Genomic DNA, 18,483 nt, shown 5'->3' with positions numbered 1-18,483 from the left:
TCTGTTAGTGACTTGGCTACTGGCCGCTCATGATGGAGAAGGGAGACGATGATTGTGAAAAACATGCTTTCTGGACGGAGATTAGAGTCGATAAAGAAGTGCTCCATCAATACGTAACATTATTCACCCCTGATCCGAACGCGAAGCTTTTGCAGACCAAAAGTCATTCATAGTAAACGAACACGCTGTGGTAAAAATAGTGCAGTATTCAAGACGACAATGATCTGCCTGCGGGAATCCATCCATAAGTACTAGTAGGATCAAGTATTTGTCAAGTATCGCTGTAGCTGCATACCAGAAACTAAAGTTGTTGGAATTGGAAAACGGACCTGGATGCCAAATCATTTCAAGCTAAGAAGAAGGATAATGAAACACAGGAGACTCAAAAAAAAAAGGTCACACTTTTTCCGGAGTAAGTGTACTGTTAACCTTGAGATTCTCAATTTATTTAACACTTTTGAAAGTGAAAGTTACTGAGTTGAAATTCTTCACTGGGAGGCCCATCTCTTGTACGAAATCCTAACTATTTATCACAAAAAGTACGGCCATATTAGGCTAAGTTGATGCGATAAGTATTGCTGTGGAGTTATTGGCCGACCAGGTTCGTACAATGTGTGAGAACTTGAACCATAGCATGAGACGGGCCTTGTACCATTTGACAAGCCATTTCTTCGTCGCAGAAGATCTACAGCAGTCCACTATGACGACGTTGTGGATTATGTGGGTACGCTCTGTAACGACTGCAGGGTCGATGCCGCTTTTACTTTTTCCATACATCACTGTCTTTCCGAGATTCTCAAGCTGTTCCCAGTTGGATACTTTGAGCAATTAGTGTTCATTCAGCACGAGTGACTGGTACATGAGCTGGAATGTGCCAAACAGGCATCTCCTTGTTTAACAAACTCTAAACAGATGTCAGCAGCAACTTCGCCGCACAATGCTGTGGACGAACTAAACCAGTAAAGAACCCGAAGTCGTTTACTTACGAAGAATCTGAGCTGATGTTGTTTAGACATGGGTATGAGGTCCTTCATTAGAATTGTTTAGTCTGAGATTATGAGTATAGATGGTAGCTACAGAGTTTGCTGTAACAGAGGATCGACTGTATATGCGTTTTACGATTGTAACCAAGCTGCAACACCGAGGTATTCCCCTTGAATGAGATCGCTGTTGGGCTACCGCGACTGCCGGTGAAATATCTAACACACCACGATTGTTGTTCGAATTGATAATCCTGCGGGTTTGGGCTGAGCTTCTCTGCACTCAATATGTTCGTGCTGCTGTCTGCCGATACAGACGTCTATTCCGTCTCTAGTTACGCACTTGACGTTGTCATTAGGTTTGCTTATTCGTGCGTTAGCAACGCGCATCTGCTGTGTGAGATGTTGGAGATGGGGACAGGACACGCGAGTGGCGTCATGGTATTCTCGTGTGTCGGTGCTTTCTGGCAAGTTTTCCCGTGATCCGAATCCTCGGCTTCGAAGTGAAAGACATATACGTCTGTCTACTAGAGCTGGTTACATTGTACGTTCATCATCCGCAGTCGTAGATTCAGTTCAAATCGGCATTGTTTTATTCCAAGGACCTTGGATTGCAACGTAACAGTATATATTACGTGGAATTCATGTTGACCATGTACCCAGTAGCCTTAGCTCAATCACGGTTTGAACGTGCTGAATTCGATTAAATCCGTCCGTTGGAAATGTTATCTCGGCTCTCAGTGCAGTCTACAGGCCTTCATGTCAGGAAATTGTTGGTTCTATAGGATGATTTTAGCTGTCTAATATTGCTTTTGACGGAGAATTACAAGATTTGGTTTAGATGTTACCAGCTAAATACGTATGAACATGAAGAAGAGGAAAATTCAGTGGTATAGAACCTCATTTCTCTTGGTCTTGCCGTCGGTTTTTTTTGCTTGAATCCATTCTTTCCCTCACTGGGACTACAACTTCGGACTCTTGAGGTAAACCAAAGCTTTGTTGTGCTCTACATGAGAGAAGTAAACATCCATGCACTGGGTATTTCGAGGTGGAGTAGGATTGCGCGAAAACTGGTTACAGTCAGGGGCACATCATAGAAGGGACATAGACCTGTAGTCTGTTCACAAGGAATTATGTTACACGGACTCACTCGGTTCTAAAAACTCTTTCAAAACAATGAATGAGAGGTGAAGCTAGTTTCCTGAAATGCCTACACCATTGTAGCGGGCATTTTCAAATTTCAGAGTAATGACAACCCCATTTGTGACGAGCCATTTTTGTCTTAGCCCATTTCTTCTCTGCTTTTACTACATAGCGGATCTCAATACGAGATGTGCTATGGCTGAACGCTGAAGCACTGTAATCCCGGGGTTGTCTAAAATGTGATTTCAAATGAATTTGTTGCGCTTTTCTCAGTCCATATATATATGTATATATATATAGTGCAACCACACACACACGCACAAGGCTCTGTTACGAGGGGCATGTGCCAGGCAATAATCCTCTAAGGAAGCCGTGAATAAAAGATAACCCTGGTGATCTGTTTACTGTTGAGGCAGAAGTCCCCAGCCAGGAGTACAACTTCGTTCTCCAATCATGCGTGCCTGATCCCAACAAAGCCAACAAGGAGTTGACCCACAAAGTCCCTAGCCATATCATGACTGAAGCTGAAGATAATCCACGCAAGAGGTTGGAGACGGCATCGAGAACATCCGTCTCGTGACTGTCCACGCAGGTCGGATGTAGCTGGTTCATGTTCTTTCATATCTGTCAGTGTATGGAGTCCGAGCACCTCATTGAGAAGGGCTCATACCGTGTAATCTACGACGTCGCTACTGTTTGGTTCTCCGAATGGGTTTTACCTCTGCATCATTTACGCTCCTCACGTATATCTTGATGGGACTATTCCTGGATAAAGATGATCGAAGCATATTTTCACGTTAGATTAGAGCCTGTCTTCAGGCACATGAGCAAATAATTACCCACATACCATCAGTTGAAACATTATGAAAAAAACTAAGGGGCTTAAGGGTAATGTAAAGAGCTAGAGAACAATTGAGAAATGCTTACGACTCTTCGCCCTCCTCGAAGGTGCAACTGGATGCCACAGCCAGAAGATGACCATCACTGTTAAAAGCCAGAGAAGTAATGGAACTTGGGCACTTGGAATACTGTACTCAAAAAGCACGAAAAAAAGAATCCCCCGTGTCAGAGTTGAACGTATCATAGAAAAAAGGACACTCCCGGACGCCTTCATTTCAACAAATGGAAGAAGACCAATATATGTGTGCCCCTAACAGAACGGATGCACAACTGAAAAAATTCACACACTGATATACCTTACCAATAGACTAAAAGAATGTCCACTTACCTGAAACAAACGTTTCCTGATATGAACGTCCCAGACGTTGACATGACGATCGCCGCTACCAGTAGCAAGTGATCCATACCTGGAAAAAAGAACTTCAGTTCACAATTGATAATAAATTAGGCAAACGCCCAAGAAGCAACGGCTGGGATGCCTAGTGTGATGAATGCCAGTCCATTAAAAGGGAATACTCACAGCGGATGGAATGCCAGAGCATTAACAGGATGAAATATTTTTGGCCCAGCTGCGGGTTTAGGATGGCACTTGAAAAGGTACCTGCATCGTGAAAATAAGATTTCCATGAAAGTTGCTCGAGTGTCATAAACTGTACGCTTAAACATGATGCACTGCACAGTTCTAATAATGTAAAATTTCAAACAGTAGCAAAGTATATTAGATGACTAGGATCGCATAGGAATAAATCGCGTGTTAATTCCTGTTTAATGCATCCAAGCCTTACTTTTTGGCTTGAGCGTGAGAAGGATCGAACCAATCAATAATGACGCGGCCATCTATAGATCCAATTGCAAAACCTGAAACATCCACTCCACCGTTTCGAAAATAAGCTTAACATAAATGCGGCTTCTGTGGATAAGAATTTCAACTATTCGAAAATCTTAGACAAGAAATATAACTCGCGTTACGTCTTCAATAGCAGGCACGCACTGCTTGTGAAGAGCTTACCTGTGCCATCAGAATTGCAACAGACAGAACGCGCCTGAAATCTGAGAGGAGTTTCACTTGATTGCTCAGCCTCTGACATTTTTCGAATATCGTATACCAAAATATGGCGGCCTATGGTGGAAACCACCAAGTTGTTTCCAAGAAGAGACATGCTCGTCACTCGAGCAGGCTGTACGTGTGTTCCAACAAGAGTACGACTCCTTGCATCCCAACACCGTAACGTTTTGTCCCAGCTCCCACTTATGACCTGGCCTGTAACATATGTACATGGGAGCTGCTTATCAGACATCCATTATTAATCAAAAACGACAACCAGAATACTTGAATGAACTTCTAAATGGTTCAACTGAAGGGAAATGAAAGACAATGCAATATGCTCGCACCTCACTTAAATTCAAGAAGAGGTATGCAATTCCAATTTTTAGTATTCTTATTTCCATTCAGAAGTTTCCGGCTGAATGAGTAAAGTGGACCTCAAGCTTGGTAAACACGCTAGGAGTTCCACAAGCAATAAAACATAGAACACTAATCATTAAGGGTCACCACACAAGACATGTACTAGACTAGGCGAAATAGGCGTTGCTCACCAGAAACATTGGAGTAGTCCAGGCAGGTAATAGCAGAGTCATGCGAACCCAGGGAAGTCTCTGCACCAGTGTTGAAATCATACCTACTCATTCATTCAGCATTCATAATCAAGCAATTAGAGTTGGTATGTATCCAGAACGGAGAGGCCCGAGCAGGACGATACTACATATTTAGAAAGCAGAACTTCCATAACACCTATCCAACATTACCATTAACTGAAATATATCTACTACCAGAGTATCAATTACATAAAATCCTATGAGAATATTGAAGGGGAGAAGAGAAAAGAACAGCCTAAAATGCTACAAATTTTCCAACAGATCGCCCCCAGTTGAGAGTTGAGATAATAATGTGTCTACAAACAATTTGATAAGTTCTGATTATTCTCTGAGAATTACTGGGAAATCGAAATAGTTTAGTCATAAATACCTGCAAAGAATGTGGTCAGCACCTGCACTGTAACCAGAAGAGTCATTGTGGAAGCAACAGTCGAGGACAGGTCCTTTGCTACTGAATTCTGCCCTAACCACACAGGCAGAGACATCATACAACCTCAACTTCTGCATTCAAACAATACCAATGTCGAGTCATCTTTCCTGTTTGTTGCATGTCTTCAACAAAGGTATTGAATAACTCGAAAATACGCGGCCAACATCGAGTTGAGCCACTGCGGCAACATACAGAATGGCCAAGTCAAACAACCGTATAGCATCGTAAGGACCGCTGAACCTAGGTTGCACTCACATAGTGCATCCACAATTGTTCCTTCACAATTTACATTCGACAAAACAGGTCAAACAACAGTAAGAACACTGCTGCACGATGGAAATCCATGGGAGCGAGAAGATGCACTCACAGAATCCCAAGAAGAAACAAGGAGACGGTCGCTAAAGCTAGAGAATCGAAGCTTGGTTATCGCATCAGATGGGGGAGGCCATAGCTCCCGCCCCAGAAGGCTGCCGTCCCCCCTCGACCCCATTAGTTAAGATTGCAATCTACAAAACTGCTACTAGAGAAGGGAAAAGAAATATTCTCTTTGTGAAACTTTTTTAATTGCTAAACTAGATGGATTCCTTCAAGAGAGTTTGTCTCTTCTTTCATGCCAGGATCTAAGAATTGAATTCTGCGATTCTCATGAGATTTCGCACATCCTCGTCCGACAGGTGTAACGTCTGTTACGAAGTGCTACAACATCCCTCGGTCTTTCTAATCTTCACTCAGATTATGTTGAAGGCGACTCGGTCGACGCATTACACTGCTAAACACAAGCGAGCACGTTCAAGTTCCGAAAATGGGATGTCGACCTTCCTCTCAAGGCAGTTCGTCTACAACGGTCACGGTGGGAATGCTTCGACAAGGTCGCTATCACTGAGCGGTTTGAGAATTTGAAATGCGCAGCATCCGGCAGCTAGCGACTCCATCGGAGAGGTGAGGCTCGGAGAGTTGAGGGTCGGAAAATTGAGGTTCGGAGAAAGAAGGGTTGGAGAGACGAGGTTCGTGGAGTGGAGGGTCGGAGATTTGAACAAGGCCAAGTCGTAAAAGTAAAAGAAGAAAAGGATAAAAAGGATCTCTGCTATGGAATAATGGAATAACCGTAGCATGGCTAATTTCCAACACAGTAAAACGAATGAAAACATTTATAACGAATGAAACGAGTTACAGCGTGCTTCATTCGTTGCGGTATCCCCTTCCTTATCAATCTCATCAAACAGGGTTTGGTCTATCGAGCTTCAATAGTGAGAATGCCTGGTTTAATATGAGACCGCCCGTTTGATGGTTGTGGAGTGGCTCGGTTCTGACGACAATGGCTGCAATGTTGGGGCGCGCTGCTTATCTCCAGGTAAACTCGCTTGTTAATGTCCTTACATACTTGAAATGATGATTTTGCAAGAATTTTATAGAGATTCGAGGGTTTTGGGTTTTGTAGCGTGCCATGGGATTATCGCGGGGGATAATGGTCTTGACGGAAGACTTGAATTGCAGGGTGTGAATTTTCAGGGTGAGTCTCCTGCCTAGACTTTGGTTGTGGTTGAATTTCTCAGCTCAAGTGTCAAGGGCTTTAGTTTATTTGGTGTTTTGTTGTTATGCAGCTTGGAATCAAATTTGAGAACGTGTCTCCGCCGTTTACAAAATGGAGGGCTGTGCACACGAGTTGTCCGCATGCGGCAAATGTAGCGGCTGCACCGTTTTTTGACGACGTATCGGTGCCGGGTGATACTGACTGTGAACAAATTTGGGTACCACCGACTATTGAGCGGCTTTACGAAGATCAGTATATCATCGGTGTCTCGAAACCCGGCACTCTACTTGTAAGGAGGCACCCTGGCTTTTGATTTAAATATCCTGCACGTGAACTGGATACTATCTAAAGAGATATGGTTTAGTGGAAACTCCTCTGAGTTTTAGAGGATGTTACAATTATCGTTCGAAAGAAAATTATGTATGCGGCAAAGTTTTCGAAGGTGAAGAGTTTGGAATCATCCGAGAAGCTTCTTTCTACTACTGTAGTGTATGATTGGATCTGATCCAGGACTCAGGGAGGATGGTTACATCGATGATGTTAACAGCCAGTTTGACAACTATCCTCTGTTCCAAATAAAACGACAACCTGTTTAGAGACAAAGGCATTAGAGATCCTATCATACTCAGGTGGCTGCATGAATGCAGTTTGACAGCATTACTGTTTGCATCTGATACCTCATCGTTGCGCTTGCTTTGCTGCTTCAGTTCACAGGTCTGACTTCAAAGTTTTCCAATTTCTGAAATTTAATGAAGTTTGATGTGTTGCGACTTGAAGGTACACAACAATAAGGCTTCTTCTCCTTTGGAGAAGCAGCGAAATGCTTTCTTGAAGAACATGGTGGAAGCTCAACTTACTGCTGGTACTTTAAAAACTAGAGATTATTCCCAATGCTTTGCATTCATCATCTCTTACATGACCCATGTCCTACACATCAGGAACTGGTGGCCATGGTGCGATTTTTGCAACCCTAGTGCATCACAAAGCCTTCTGACCGTCAAATTTTGCTAGTTGAGTTGCTAGTATCTTGCCTGGACAATGGCATTAGGGAGTTTCATATATCTTGGATGTTTGTCGGGTGTGCAGGCCAGAAAGTCAGTCCTGTTCATCGGCTGGACCGACCAGCAAGTGGTGCCATAATATTTTCTAAGTCTGCCGTTGCGACTCGTGCTGCCCAGGCTTCTTTGTCTCATCCCGCTTGCATCAAAGAGTGAGCATCTTGTATGTTCCAGTACCAAAGATTTATCAAATCAATGTTCGCCTGGTTGCAAAAGAGTTTTTAAATTTACAGTTAGTGAAAAACCTGTTAGACGGAAGCCGCTCAAAGCTCATGTTTGCCGTGAATCCTCTAGCTTGCGACTGAAAATCTCGGAATGCTCCTTTTGAAAGCTGGCCCCAAGTCAGCAGTTGGACATCTGTCTGACAGGGCCAATAACTATTTGCACAAATCGGAATCGGTCGTTTTCAGCTTGCCTGTCAAGTGCTTGCTGACCTTGGGCTTGTGGTTGCAGATATGTTGTGCTAGCAAGAGGAACTACACCGGACTTCTTTATTTGTGATGAACCAGTGAATGATGAGAAGGTAGAGAAGCCCCTCGGAAGACTTAAAATGTTTTCCAAGAAGTACCCGCAATGCACGCAGTGGTTCGAGCACATTTACATCAGCTGTACTGAAGCCCAGTTTGTACAGAACTCATAGCTATACTGGACTACACGCTTTTCTTGAGATCTTAAATGATTGTAATTGTCTTTGAACAGGGCGCCCCCAAGTCAGCAGTTTCACAGTGCGAAAAAATTCTTGATCTTCCCGAGTCACGCTGTTCTCTATTAAAGGTAGTTATCTTTTATCATTTATGCACTTCTTCGATTTTATGTGAAAAGAAGTCTGATTATGAGGTCGCTGGCCATGTATTGGGTTGACATGTGGCGTGGTTGGCGTTTAGTCTGCTTGGGCATGGCTTTAATTGTTGCTTACCAGGGGATGGTTACGGTGGGATGATCCAGGTCGTGATAAAGACAGGTCGATGGCATCAAATTCGCAAGCATCTCAACCATCGTGCTCATCATGTGCGATTCAAAACCTTATGCCCAATTATTATAAAATTTCAAATGTAATGCAGAGTCACTTTTTAAGAATCATGCTTACACTAGCTTTCTGTAGGTCGTGGGGGATGTGAAGCACGGGAAGGGAAAAACAAATCGATTTTTCCGGGAGAATCACAAGATGCTTTCCGGTCGGATATTTCTTCACGCTGCTCGCCTCACCTTTCCTCACCCGCTTCATCTGTCCCAGGAAAAGTGGACTCCAGCCTCCAAGCACCCTAGCGAAAGTAGTGACGATATAGACCTGTACAGCTCGGCCTCTGATTTGGAGGATTTTGAGTCCACAAGTAGTGTGTCAGCCGATTCCTCAATATGGATGAGCCCTAACACATCTTTTAGTGAAGATCCTAAAACTAGACGACAGTTACTCACAATTAGAGCTGGGCTACCTGAAGATTTGCAGGAAGTTCTGTATTCTTTACCCGAGGGCATTGATCCACAGCAGTTGTTGTCTCTTGGGCTTATATTTTAATAATCACTTCTGTCCAGACAGCATCAGTTCTTATGATCCCATTTGTCGTTGCTCTCAAGTTTGTAAATGAAATGCATACTTCGTAGGAGAGTATCTCTTTTTGGCGCGCTCTGAATCGTTCATACTTCGGTTTATGTTAAGCATGGTCAAGTAGTCGATGTCAATGGCCGGAGATTGCTGAGGCTTTCGTTTCCAAAACTTGAGAGAGTTGAGTATGGATTGGCTGTACTTCTTGGGATGTCTTGAGACAACTAGAGGGAACGGCGAATTATTACCAGGCGCAACATTCTCAGATGTTACTGTAATATCTCGGACTTGGCTCTGGAAAGAAATTGTCTCTGCATTCAATGATGGTGCCGAGCTCTCGAGAGTGCGTGCTGTATCGCTTATAGGTAGCAGCTCCTCAAAAGTATCTTGGTCGCTCATAGAGGCGATGGGTACGGCACCTGGTTCAGGCATTTCGAAAAAATGTTTCATTGACTAAATCTAATCGAAGTCCTCTCGGATTCAATGTGCGAGGAAGCAGGACAGGAGTACTCGCCTTGAGGGGTGAGATGTCTCGTTGCAGGCTCAAGTTTAAAGCATCCTTTCAAGAACGTCTGGAGCTCAAACCGTGCAAGGTGTATGTCTCCGACAATGCTGGTACATCTCATGTCATGTACGAGAACCTCCGCAAACTCTTTGGCACTTTGCTCTGCCGCTGCCATTTTATGGTCTGCCACACTGGAGACGTGATGCACCAAGGCTTGCCAAAACTCTGCCGATTCGGAGTCTTGAGCACTCATCAAGGTGGTATTTCTAGGAGAGCTGTAGCTTTCGTTAAGCACCCCCTGCTGGACGAAATGCTCATTGATGAACGATGTTGGCACCAATCTCTCTGGAGGATAGGCGCGCACAAGTTCTCTAACAGCGCTGCAACAAATGGCACGCCGAGGGATTCCCTGCATTTTATCTAAGTAGTCGAACAGTCTCCTCTGACTCTCCTTGGCGGAATCGAGGCTGCTCAGAATGAGGTCAAGATTTTCTTGGGAGTACGGCGAGGTGTGTCTACACTCTATTGGGTGATCCTCCCACAAAAACATGGTGTTATTCAATGTTTGTAATGTCAATAGTTTGTCTCCTGTTGACCAGAGCAGCAATTGTGTCCTCCTTTCTCCAAGGTTCAAATCAACTGATTTTTCTTGATCGACTTTTTCCTGTTTCTGGTGTTCCAAACGTCAATGTTTACATTTTAGCAAGTTGTCGTAAGCTTCGCAAATTTACGTTGTTTAGTACAGTGATTGCACGCAGGATTAACAATCTTGTACCGTCATGTAAACTTCCGCTGCGCTGACTGGATCGTTAGTACATGGGATGACCATGTCCGGGCCCGGATCGATCTTTGCGATGGGAGAGATCACCGACCTTCGAAGCTCGGGGACTGCTGTCCCACGAGCTCCTGCATTTGTGTACAAGATTCGTGAAATCCAACCTGTTAGTGTTCGCTTAGATGATACGATATTGCGCACAATACTTGCGGTATTAAGATGATGGTTAGCTCAAATGCTTTTGTGATCTCACCATCTTTGCAATTGAATGCTGCGGATATACTTTCACTTCCGTTCTGAATTATTACCGATTCCAACATTTCTTGAATTGGTGGTTGGCGGAGTAGTTCTTCGATCACAGGTGCACCTTCAGCCATTTCCACCTCAGTTGATTCTTTCACGATGTTGGTACCGCTAGTGCCCACTTCGTTAACCAATCCACCGACTTCAGCACTACAGGAGCCCTCTCTCGCCCGTCGTTTGATCCGCAAGAGCAAAGTTCTTGCAGAATCAGCGCTGTTTCCAAGGTGGTCGTCGGCATCCGTCATTGAGATCAATCGCGCACTGTCGGTCCTCCTTGAAGTGCGCCGGCTGGGATTCTCTAAGTCAATGTGGGATTGAGCTGGTTTTTGTTGAAACTCATGGCTCACGTTTGCCAATTTTTTTATTTTAATCCCTGCTCCTGTTTCTGGCTCTGCTCCTGGGTTTGCGATGGTCTGAGACAAGTCAAGTCTCGGCACCAACTGCGGAGATTTCCTCCCGATAGCCTCAGAACTCTTGAGGCCGAAGCGGGGGGTTGCACTTGCCGATCTGGAGGAGCTCGATGAATCAGACGATGAGTCACTCCTAGCAGGCGAGATTTGAAATGGCGTCGAATTCTCAGTACCTGCAATCGAATGTTGTGTTCTCAGATGAGATGTATGCCAAATATGGTCATTTCATTCCATCGAAGTTTGACATATCATCTAAAATTCGCATCATCAATCTTGGCAGTTAACCTGGAAGTTTTTTAGGACGTGCTACGTCACTGTTTTTAGCATTGCAATCGCTCAATCTCTGGGAAGACTTGTCTACCCTGCGCGACTTCTTCGGATTCTTTCGTGGAGCACTGCCCAGCTCCGAGTTTTCTTCTGGCTCTCTGTCCCAACATGCACGTAACTGCATGGTTTGGATTTATGAAAAAGTTTGTCCACGATGGACACTAAGACCTACGCTGGTCCACACAGTGATGGAAAAACATTCGTACAAATGATGATGTTCATGGGTTGAATACAAGGATACGAAAACTTGCACCTGCTTAGGGACAGCTCGACAGCCCGAGGTGATGAAGGTAATGACAAGTCATTGGTCGATGCAGAACTCAAGAATTTGTATAAGTTTTCCTACGTGGATGTAGCAGTTAAGTTTAGCTCCCAGATGCTCAGATGCGGAAATTATACAGCAGTATGTTATTTAGATTCCACAGAGCAGCAGCAAGTCATTCGATATCATGCGGTAGAGTTTCCAATTTTAGATCGTGGGGTGTTTCCAGGAGGAGGATCATAGGGTTGGACCCTGGAATCAACAAACCTGACGATCACTGATATATTCCGTGATGAGCTTCATTAGCCTCTCGTTTTGCTTATTAACGGCAACAGCTTCCTCATGTGCTTGCTGCATCTGGTCCAAAACTTGCTCAAATTCTCTGCTAAGCTGGGCAATTCTTTCCTGTCGGATGTCTCGTTCCTTCTGGATGATAGCACGGGACGTCCGGCTGTCATCACACAAAGCGTGTCGACTGTAGTATAAGCAGTGCAAAATATCAGCGGAATAATTCTTTGTGCTGTGGTCCCCCATCACAACAGTATTCTTGCACAACGAAATCTCTTCTGGTTTGAATTTATTGATGTCTCGTTTTGAATTGAAAATGCTTAGCATTCTCGCTCTGAGAGTTGTAACTAACTGCCGTTTAAATTAATTGCATGTGCGAGCATGATTAGGTCAGGGACAAACACTCACATGTAAGAGAGCTTCATCTGGAATTCGGTGCTGCATGCAACGAAGTCCGACGCATCAGTTAACTTGGAAAAGCCAATTATAAGTTGATTCTCAAAGTCTCTGCTTACAACTTCTGAAGCAGCAAGTGTACTCGCATCTTCGGCCCATTCTTCGCTTCTCACCTCCAAAGCAGGATCTGGCCTCGCAGTTACCATCCCTGCAGTAATTGCAGCCATTGCATTCTACCTGGATTACAGAGGACACGCATCCGCAACTTCAGCGATGATAATTGAAGACTGTAAGAAAAACTGCATTTCGTAACCCCAGAACCAATGGCGCCGCCTTCTTTTTCATTGGATTCAGTCCTTTCAATCAGAATGTGAATACAGTTCGATGTTACGGATCTCAAATTTACTCAAAAATTTCGCAGTCAAAATAATGAATACATTCTTAGCAGAACTCGCTAACAAGAGAATAGAACAGCTAAAGAGTGAGCTCAAAATTTTGGGTCACCACCTACACTGATTTTGGGAAACTCAATATGTTGTAAAACAAATTCCACAAATACAAGTTTTCATAAATACAAATGAACCCTAATCCTGATTGCCATTGTATGAACTGCCAAAGTGGTTCTCACATCCAGTTGGGTTTTCAGACAATTGAAAGGGGCGCTATGATTTCTTCACAGCAGTGCCGCATGAGGACTACACCCTTTAAGGCCCTTTACTGAATGCTGCAATAACTAATAGTTTCTTAGCATTGTACCTAGGCAGTATATGGCTCCTCTATACATAATCAGGTTTTGTGGGGTACTTTGTCTAGTATCTTGTGCAGAAAATAGGGTATTGTCAAGGTGCATTCTTCCAATTCTTTATCAAGAAGTGGTTTATGGTCAAATCCCTAAACTTGATCCCAATGGACTCCACATGGATTTTGAGGGGAGATTGGTATATGTTAGAAACAAATATAGATAAGTCTTCTTCCTATGGTAGAAATTGTGCAACAAAGAAGAGAACTAATGAAATTTATTTAGGACCAAATTTTATGTAAAAAAATATAAATTCTTTACAATAGTCTCCAAAATTCATGGAATAATTATTTAAATAATTATTTTACCAAATTGGATCAATTTTATGTAAATAATCATTTCTTAGAAAACAAAAAGATTAAGGTACATAAGGTTAAAGGTGATTTGACTTTATATAAGCATTCCATATAGTAAAACTAAGTGTTGCCTATCTATGTCATCAAAAAAATAAAAATAAAAATAAAAAATATTTTCTTAAAATAATAAGTGTTACTTCTTTTTAAAATCATATAATATATATAGTTAATGAAATTTAGACAATTTTAGATAGAGGTGGGAATTTCTAGTAATATTGAGAAAATAACTATAAAAATATATTGTTTCAAAAATAACATTAAAAAAGACACCAAGTTATAATTGATATTTTTATTGAAATTTTAAAAATTAATTTGGGATCTTAGAAGATTTGATCACTTGCACATGAATTTTTTAATTATTAAAAATATATGTTTTTTACAAAATCAAATACTATCTACTACACTAAGATAAAAAAAAAAATTAAGAATAAATAATTAGAAGTTTTATTATATTATTAAAGTTTCTTTTGAAATATATGCCAATGCTTTACAAATGTATTTTCATCTAAATCTTATAGAAATAATTTTTTGTCTATATTTTGTGCATTTAGTCTTAAAAAATAAGATCTCTAGGTAATTTAATTGACTTGTGGTTATGTTGGTATATAATATATAGCAATTAATTACTTTTATAATCCTAACAATTGATTTTTGACAATCTTCTTTTACTAGCTTAATAAAAGTCTGATTTTTTTCTATAGATGTACAATTGACCATCTAATTAAACAATAATTTATAAAGATGATGTTGCCGTATTAGAATCTTCTACTACATTTTTAAACAATAAGATAATAAAAAAATTATATTTGGTCTTAATCTTCTTTAAGTGATGTATATGTATGTATATATATATATATATATATATATATAAATAAGCTGTTGCTAATGTGATCACAATTTTTGCTATTGCTATTACAATTTGCCATCTTCTTGATACATTTCTTTAATTTATTATTCTAATATTTTTTCTTATTAATATTTTTAGTATTATTTCTCAATATCAATAAAAAAAGACTTATTCTTATTAATAATATTGAAAAAGGTTATGAGTGGTATGTTGTGGATTATGGTAATAGTAGCAAAAATTGTGGTGGTATTAGCAACATCCTATATATATATATATATATATTTTTTTTTCTTATCTACTTATATCTCTAATTTGTAGCACTATTTTAAATCCTTCTTATATAATTAAATAATTACTTCTTATATTTTCTTATCAATCTTAGTATCTAAAAATTAAATCATATGTTATGAGTGTTTTAGTTAGTTTACATATAGATGATGTGATGGACTAATAGCCATTAATTTTTTAATTGGTTTTTATACAAAACTTGCATCTAACAAGAAAATTTGTTGTTATCAAGTATTTTATTTTTTGGTAAATAATATATATATATATATATATATATAGCAAACAAAGAGAAACATTATTGCCATATGAAACTATAATATACAACCAACCCAACCACAAGTGGCTTGGGCAAAATTGACTCATTCAATTAACACAACTTGAGAGATAATATAGACATTGACCAAACTGACTGAAGGCAATTGGGGGCCATCACCAAATCTCAAGTTCTAGCCAAGAATCATACTTCTTAATTATTAAGCACTTCTATGATGGTTGGAATACAAACCATGCAGTAAGGCCTGAGAGTACCCACTGGGGAGTTCCATCCACCATTGCGGAAAAGAGGCCTTGATATTACCAATGCTTTTTGAAATGTTGCACTAATTTGGCACCACTTGCTGTTGGGGATTTCCTAGTATTGTAGGCCACTCTATCCTATTGTAGTCTAAGTTTTTGAGCTATATACATTGCAAGAGTTTACTTTAGTACCATGTGGTATTATTAAATATATCATCATTATGCTCCATCTACACTGCCCCATAGCACCACTGTTTGGATATGCAACCAAAGTAGGCTAAATTGTTTGAATTTCTATGGCATTCTTATTAAGAAAAACCTTAATGCCATGTAAGCAGTTGACATGGACCTCAAGCACCAGCTATGTGGACTTGTACATGGATTATGCAAATTCCACATTGCCATATGCATTGGGCAAAATTGCACTCCCAAAAGCAATGTAATATAGATTTGTTAGATTGCCTTGGGCAAGTGGGGCAAGTGAAATAGAGTGACTGATTCATCCTCTCCACACATTGACCCTGTTGGTGTAGTGCCATAGTAGCCATAGCAGCCCTTCTTCACTGCTAGCTTGATTCTTCATCCAAATAGTCTTCCATCAAAGCCAAAATTTACTGGGGAGGATGTTATGCCATTTTATCACCACCAGATTGGAGATGATGTGTTTTGCACATAGAAGCTCCTGCCCGAGCTTGGCAGATTATGCCATGTATGGTATTGGTACCTTTGAGATGAGCCAGTGAAGTTTATTTGGATCCCAATCCAGTTTGGTAACTCACCCATAAGAAAACATTGCTATCTTTGATGGTCTCTTTTTTTATTGTTGACTGTAGAATGTTGGGAGCATTGTGTAATATAAAATGGTGGGAAGGAGGTGAATTGCATATGGAGTTGCAACACAAGGATAATGGTAGCCTTCTTGAACTTGCCACACAGCTACTGGTAATGTGGTGCAATCTGACCAAAAGCATCCTATCCACTCCCTTCTATTGGTTGGGAAAAAATAATTTGAGAGCAGGGCACCTCTAATGACTTGTGAGGCCACCAAGGGCAGCATGCCATGTGTTTGTCTCCTCTTGTTTTGATCCAAACTACTTCATGGCTTCCTGGACCAAGGAAAATTAATTGTCTCTTCTGGCATCTCTAATGCACCTTAATCATGCTCTGTGGAGTTGTGACACTTGAAGCTTTGAAAAACTAGCTCCAATAAGAGGGAAGGAAGGAGACTATCAAAGAGATTCATTTGCCACCTCTTCTGCTACATATAGAGTCATAGGTTGCACATCTTTTACTAGGGTTCTCCATGAGGAGCTAGTACATGATCATACCTTGGACCCTTGCTTAGTTTGGAATTGAAAAAGGATGAAATACTTCATACTAAGAGACTGTATGCCTTGAGAATAAGGTTGGAAGTGGTTGAGCCTAAATCATAGTAAAACATGAAGGTTGGAATTCCAGGTTCACATGCTTTAAGGATCCATTTCACCTACATATTCATACTTTAGTCTTCCACTCTTTTTGTACACTTATTCCCAGAGAGGGCTTAGATTTGTTCAAACCCATCTTCTTCCTCTTTCCAATCAGCATACAACTTTCTCTAGTTGCAGTGTACTTTGGAGCTGCAATGCCATATGAATCTCTATACCAGCAATTCTCTTGTACTTTTGAGTAGACTTGAGAACTCTCACTCAAATTAATAGAATTTAGTGCTTTGGTGACCATGGCCAGTACAAAGGACAAAGCCATCTGGATCATTCAGGGCAGAACTAGGGCAGATAGTTCAATTATTGCATCAATGTGGACATTGCCATGCCTGCAACTGGATTTCCACACCAATGTCAAAAGTTAATGCCCAGTGACAAACCTCTCTTGCTCACTGAATACCTGAACTGATACAAAGCCTGAGATGGTTTCAAAAAAAGTGCAAAACTACCAGCACTATGATGATTTCACTTCAGCATGTAAATTTTAAGTTATGATGCAGTAGTGCCACACACAACAAACCATCTGCTCATTCAAAGCCCTGAATCTGGGCACAACATTCAACACTGTTGATCACATTTGTATGGTTTAACCTTCGGTGAGATATGTGTCTAGCATAAGACCTTCACATAGGTACAAAACTTGTCAATTAATTCCAATTCATGTATCTGCATGCTCCATCTTCCAGTTTCTTTTTCTCAAGTCTTTAGATGTCTTCACATTGCAAAATATTGTTACTAATAGTTCTAGTAAATGTGGCATAATAACTGTTGTACCAGTAACATCACCTAGATGAAGTGACTTTGTTCCTGCAGCATGGAAGAACAAGTCTCACAGATTATGGGATGAAAGACCTTAAACCTTTGTTAAACATTGGGGTGATTTAGTAGTTTAAAACTCTTTTGTACATAAAGATTATGTGTGTTCATCAAAAATTGTTAATTCTAAATAACAATTTACATACTCTTTTGAAACATTATGTGATATCTCCAAACTCCTACAGAAGTATAGGTTTGATTGTTAATCTGATGTTGTTGAAAAGATCTCAATTTAAAAATGTGGAGAGTTTGAATGAAATGTGGATATGTCACAAAATTCCAAAATTGGAGTCACATAATTCTCCAATTTAAAAAGATTTATCTATTTCCATTTATATGTACTTCAATTTAAATTTAGAGTAAATTATTCAAGATGCAGAAGAAGTTAAAAAAGAACTCTTAGTTTTTAAGTTATAAAATAAATATTTATCATTACTAAATTTAAAATATATAAAAATTAAGAATTAGAAAATATGAGAAATATTCATTAATTTATATGTTTAAAAAGCTACATTAATAATAATAACTTTAATGTGTTAAATTAATTTTTAAAATTAAAGAAATAATACTTTGAAATTGCTTTTAAAAAACTAGGATTGTGACTAAATCATCAGAATAAAATGATCTAAACTTTTGTGTACTTTTTATATACCAAAAATTAAGAGTCTATTTTTAAATAAATGTTTATATTTAGAAGTATTTTTTGATTAATATATTAAACTATATTAAGAAATATATATTTTTTTAAATTTTAGAAAACTAAAATTCTATCATTATTGTTATTATTATCTGATGCTGGTGGTTTGTGAATACATAATCAATATTTCAATGTACATTCAAACTTACAAGCACTTTATAGTTTTAAAAATC

At 40.2% G+C, this 18,483-nt stretch overlaps 3 protein-coding genes across 12 annotated transcripts; 1 reads left to right on the top strand and 2 right to left on the bottom strand.

Annotated features, from left to right (window-relative positions):
• Window positions 1–2,021: 2,021 nt before the first annotated feature.
• LOC112288646 (mitotic checkpoint protein BUB3.1) lies at window positions 2,022–5,967 on the bottom strand. Of its 2 annotated transcripts, none has more exons than XM_024533059.3 (9): window positions 5,477–5,967; window positions 5,050–5,180; window positions 4,620–4,702; window positions 4,033–4,284; window positions 3,809–3,881; window positions 3,544–3,624; window positions 3,352–3,430; window positions 3,051–3,151; window positions 2,022–2,888 (listed from the first exon to the last, which is right to left on the bottom strand). In XM_024533059.3, exons 1-9 carry the CDS (start codon window positions 5,597–5,599, stop codon window positions 2,813–2,815), a joined length of 999 nt encoding a protein of 332 aa, XP_024388827.1. In that variant the 5' UTR covers window positions 5,600–5,967; the 3' UTR covers window positions 2,022–2,812. The 2 variants fall into 2 exon arrangements, with proteins under 2 accessions (XP_024388827.1, XP_024388828.1); XM_024533060.3 differs by having other exon boundaries at window positions 2,040–2,888; window positions 5,050–5,287; window positions 5,477–5,615.
• Window positions 5,968–6,355: 388 nt separating this feature from the next.
• On the top strand, window positions 6,356–9,250 carry LOC112288645 (uncharacterized). Its single transcript, XM_024533058.3, has 8 exons — window positions 6,356–6,460; window positions 6,711–6,929; window positions 7,418–7,502; window positions 7,727–7,850; window positions 8,152–8,221; window positions 8,398–8,472; window positions 8,644–8,706; window positions 8,801–9,250. Exons 1-8 carry the CDS (start codon window positions 6,425–6,427, stop codon window positions 9,212–9,214), a joined length of 1,086 nt encoding a protein of 361 aa, XP_024388826.1. The 5' UTR covers window positions 6,356–6,424; the 3' UTR covers window positions 9,215–9,250.
• LOC112289109 (uncharacterized) lies at window positions 8,708–13,805 on the bottom strand. Of its 9 annotated transcripts, none has more exons than XR_012218517.2 (10): window positions 13,136–13,805; window positions 12,520–12,744; window positions 12,091–12,298; window positions 11,815–11,903; window positions 11,520–11,659; window positions 10,775–11,407; window positions 10,522–10,652; window positions 9,756–10,416; window positions 9,165–9,660; window positions 8,708–9,002 (listed from the first exon to the last, which is right to left on the bottom strand). XR_012218517.2 is itself a non-coding variant. In XM_090254423.1 (10 exons), exons 3-10 carry the CDS (start codon window positions 12,534–12,536, stop codon window positions 9,269–9,271), a joined length of 2,271 nt encoding a protein of 756 aa, XP_090110549.1. In that variant the 5' UTR covers window positions 12,537–12,549; window positions 12,681–12,744; window positions 13,136–13,804; the 3' UTR covers window positions 8,708–9,268. The 9 variants fall into 9 exon arrangements, 8 of the variants coding, with proteins under 8 accessions (XP_090110549.1, XP_073393362.1, XP_090110550.1 ...); XM_090254423.1 differs by having other exon boundaries at window positions 8,708–9,660; window positions 12,520–12,549; window positions 12,681–12,744; window positions 13,136–13,804; XM_073537261.2 differs by having other exon boundaries at window positions 8,708–9,660; window positions 12,091–12,274; window positions 12,520–12,549; window positions 12,681–12,744; window positions 13,136–13,804.
• Between the last annotated feature and the right edge of the window lie 4,678 nt (window positions 13,806–18,483).

The sequence above is a fragment of the Physcomitrium patens genome, chromosome 11 (genome assembly GCF_059467195.1).
Source record: "Physcomitrium patens ecotype Gransden chromosome 11, ASM5946719v1, whole genome shotgun sequence".
In the NCBI taxonomy this organism is placed as follows: Eukaryota; Viridiplantae; Streptophyta; class Bryopsida; order Funariales; family Funariaceae; genus Physcomitrium; species Physcomitrium patens.
Note: the sequence above shows the minus strand (reverse complement) of the source record. Positions and strands in the feature narration are given on the sequence as shown.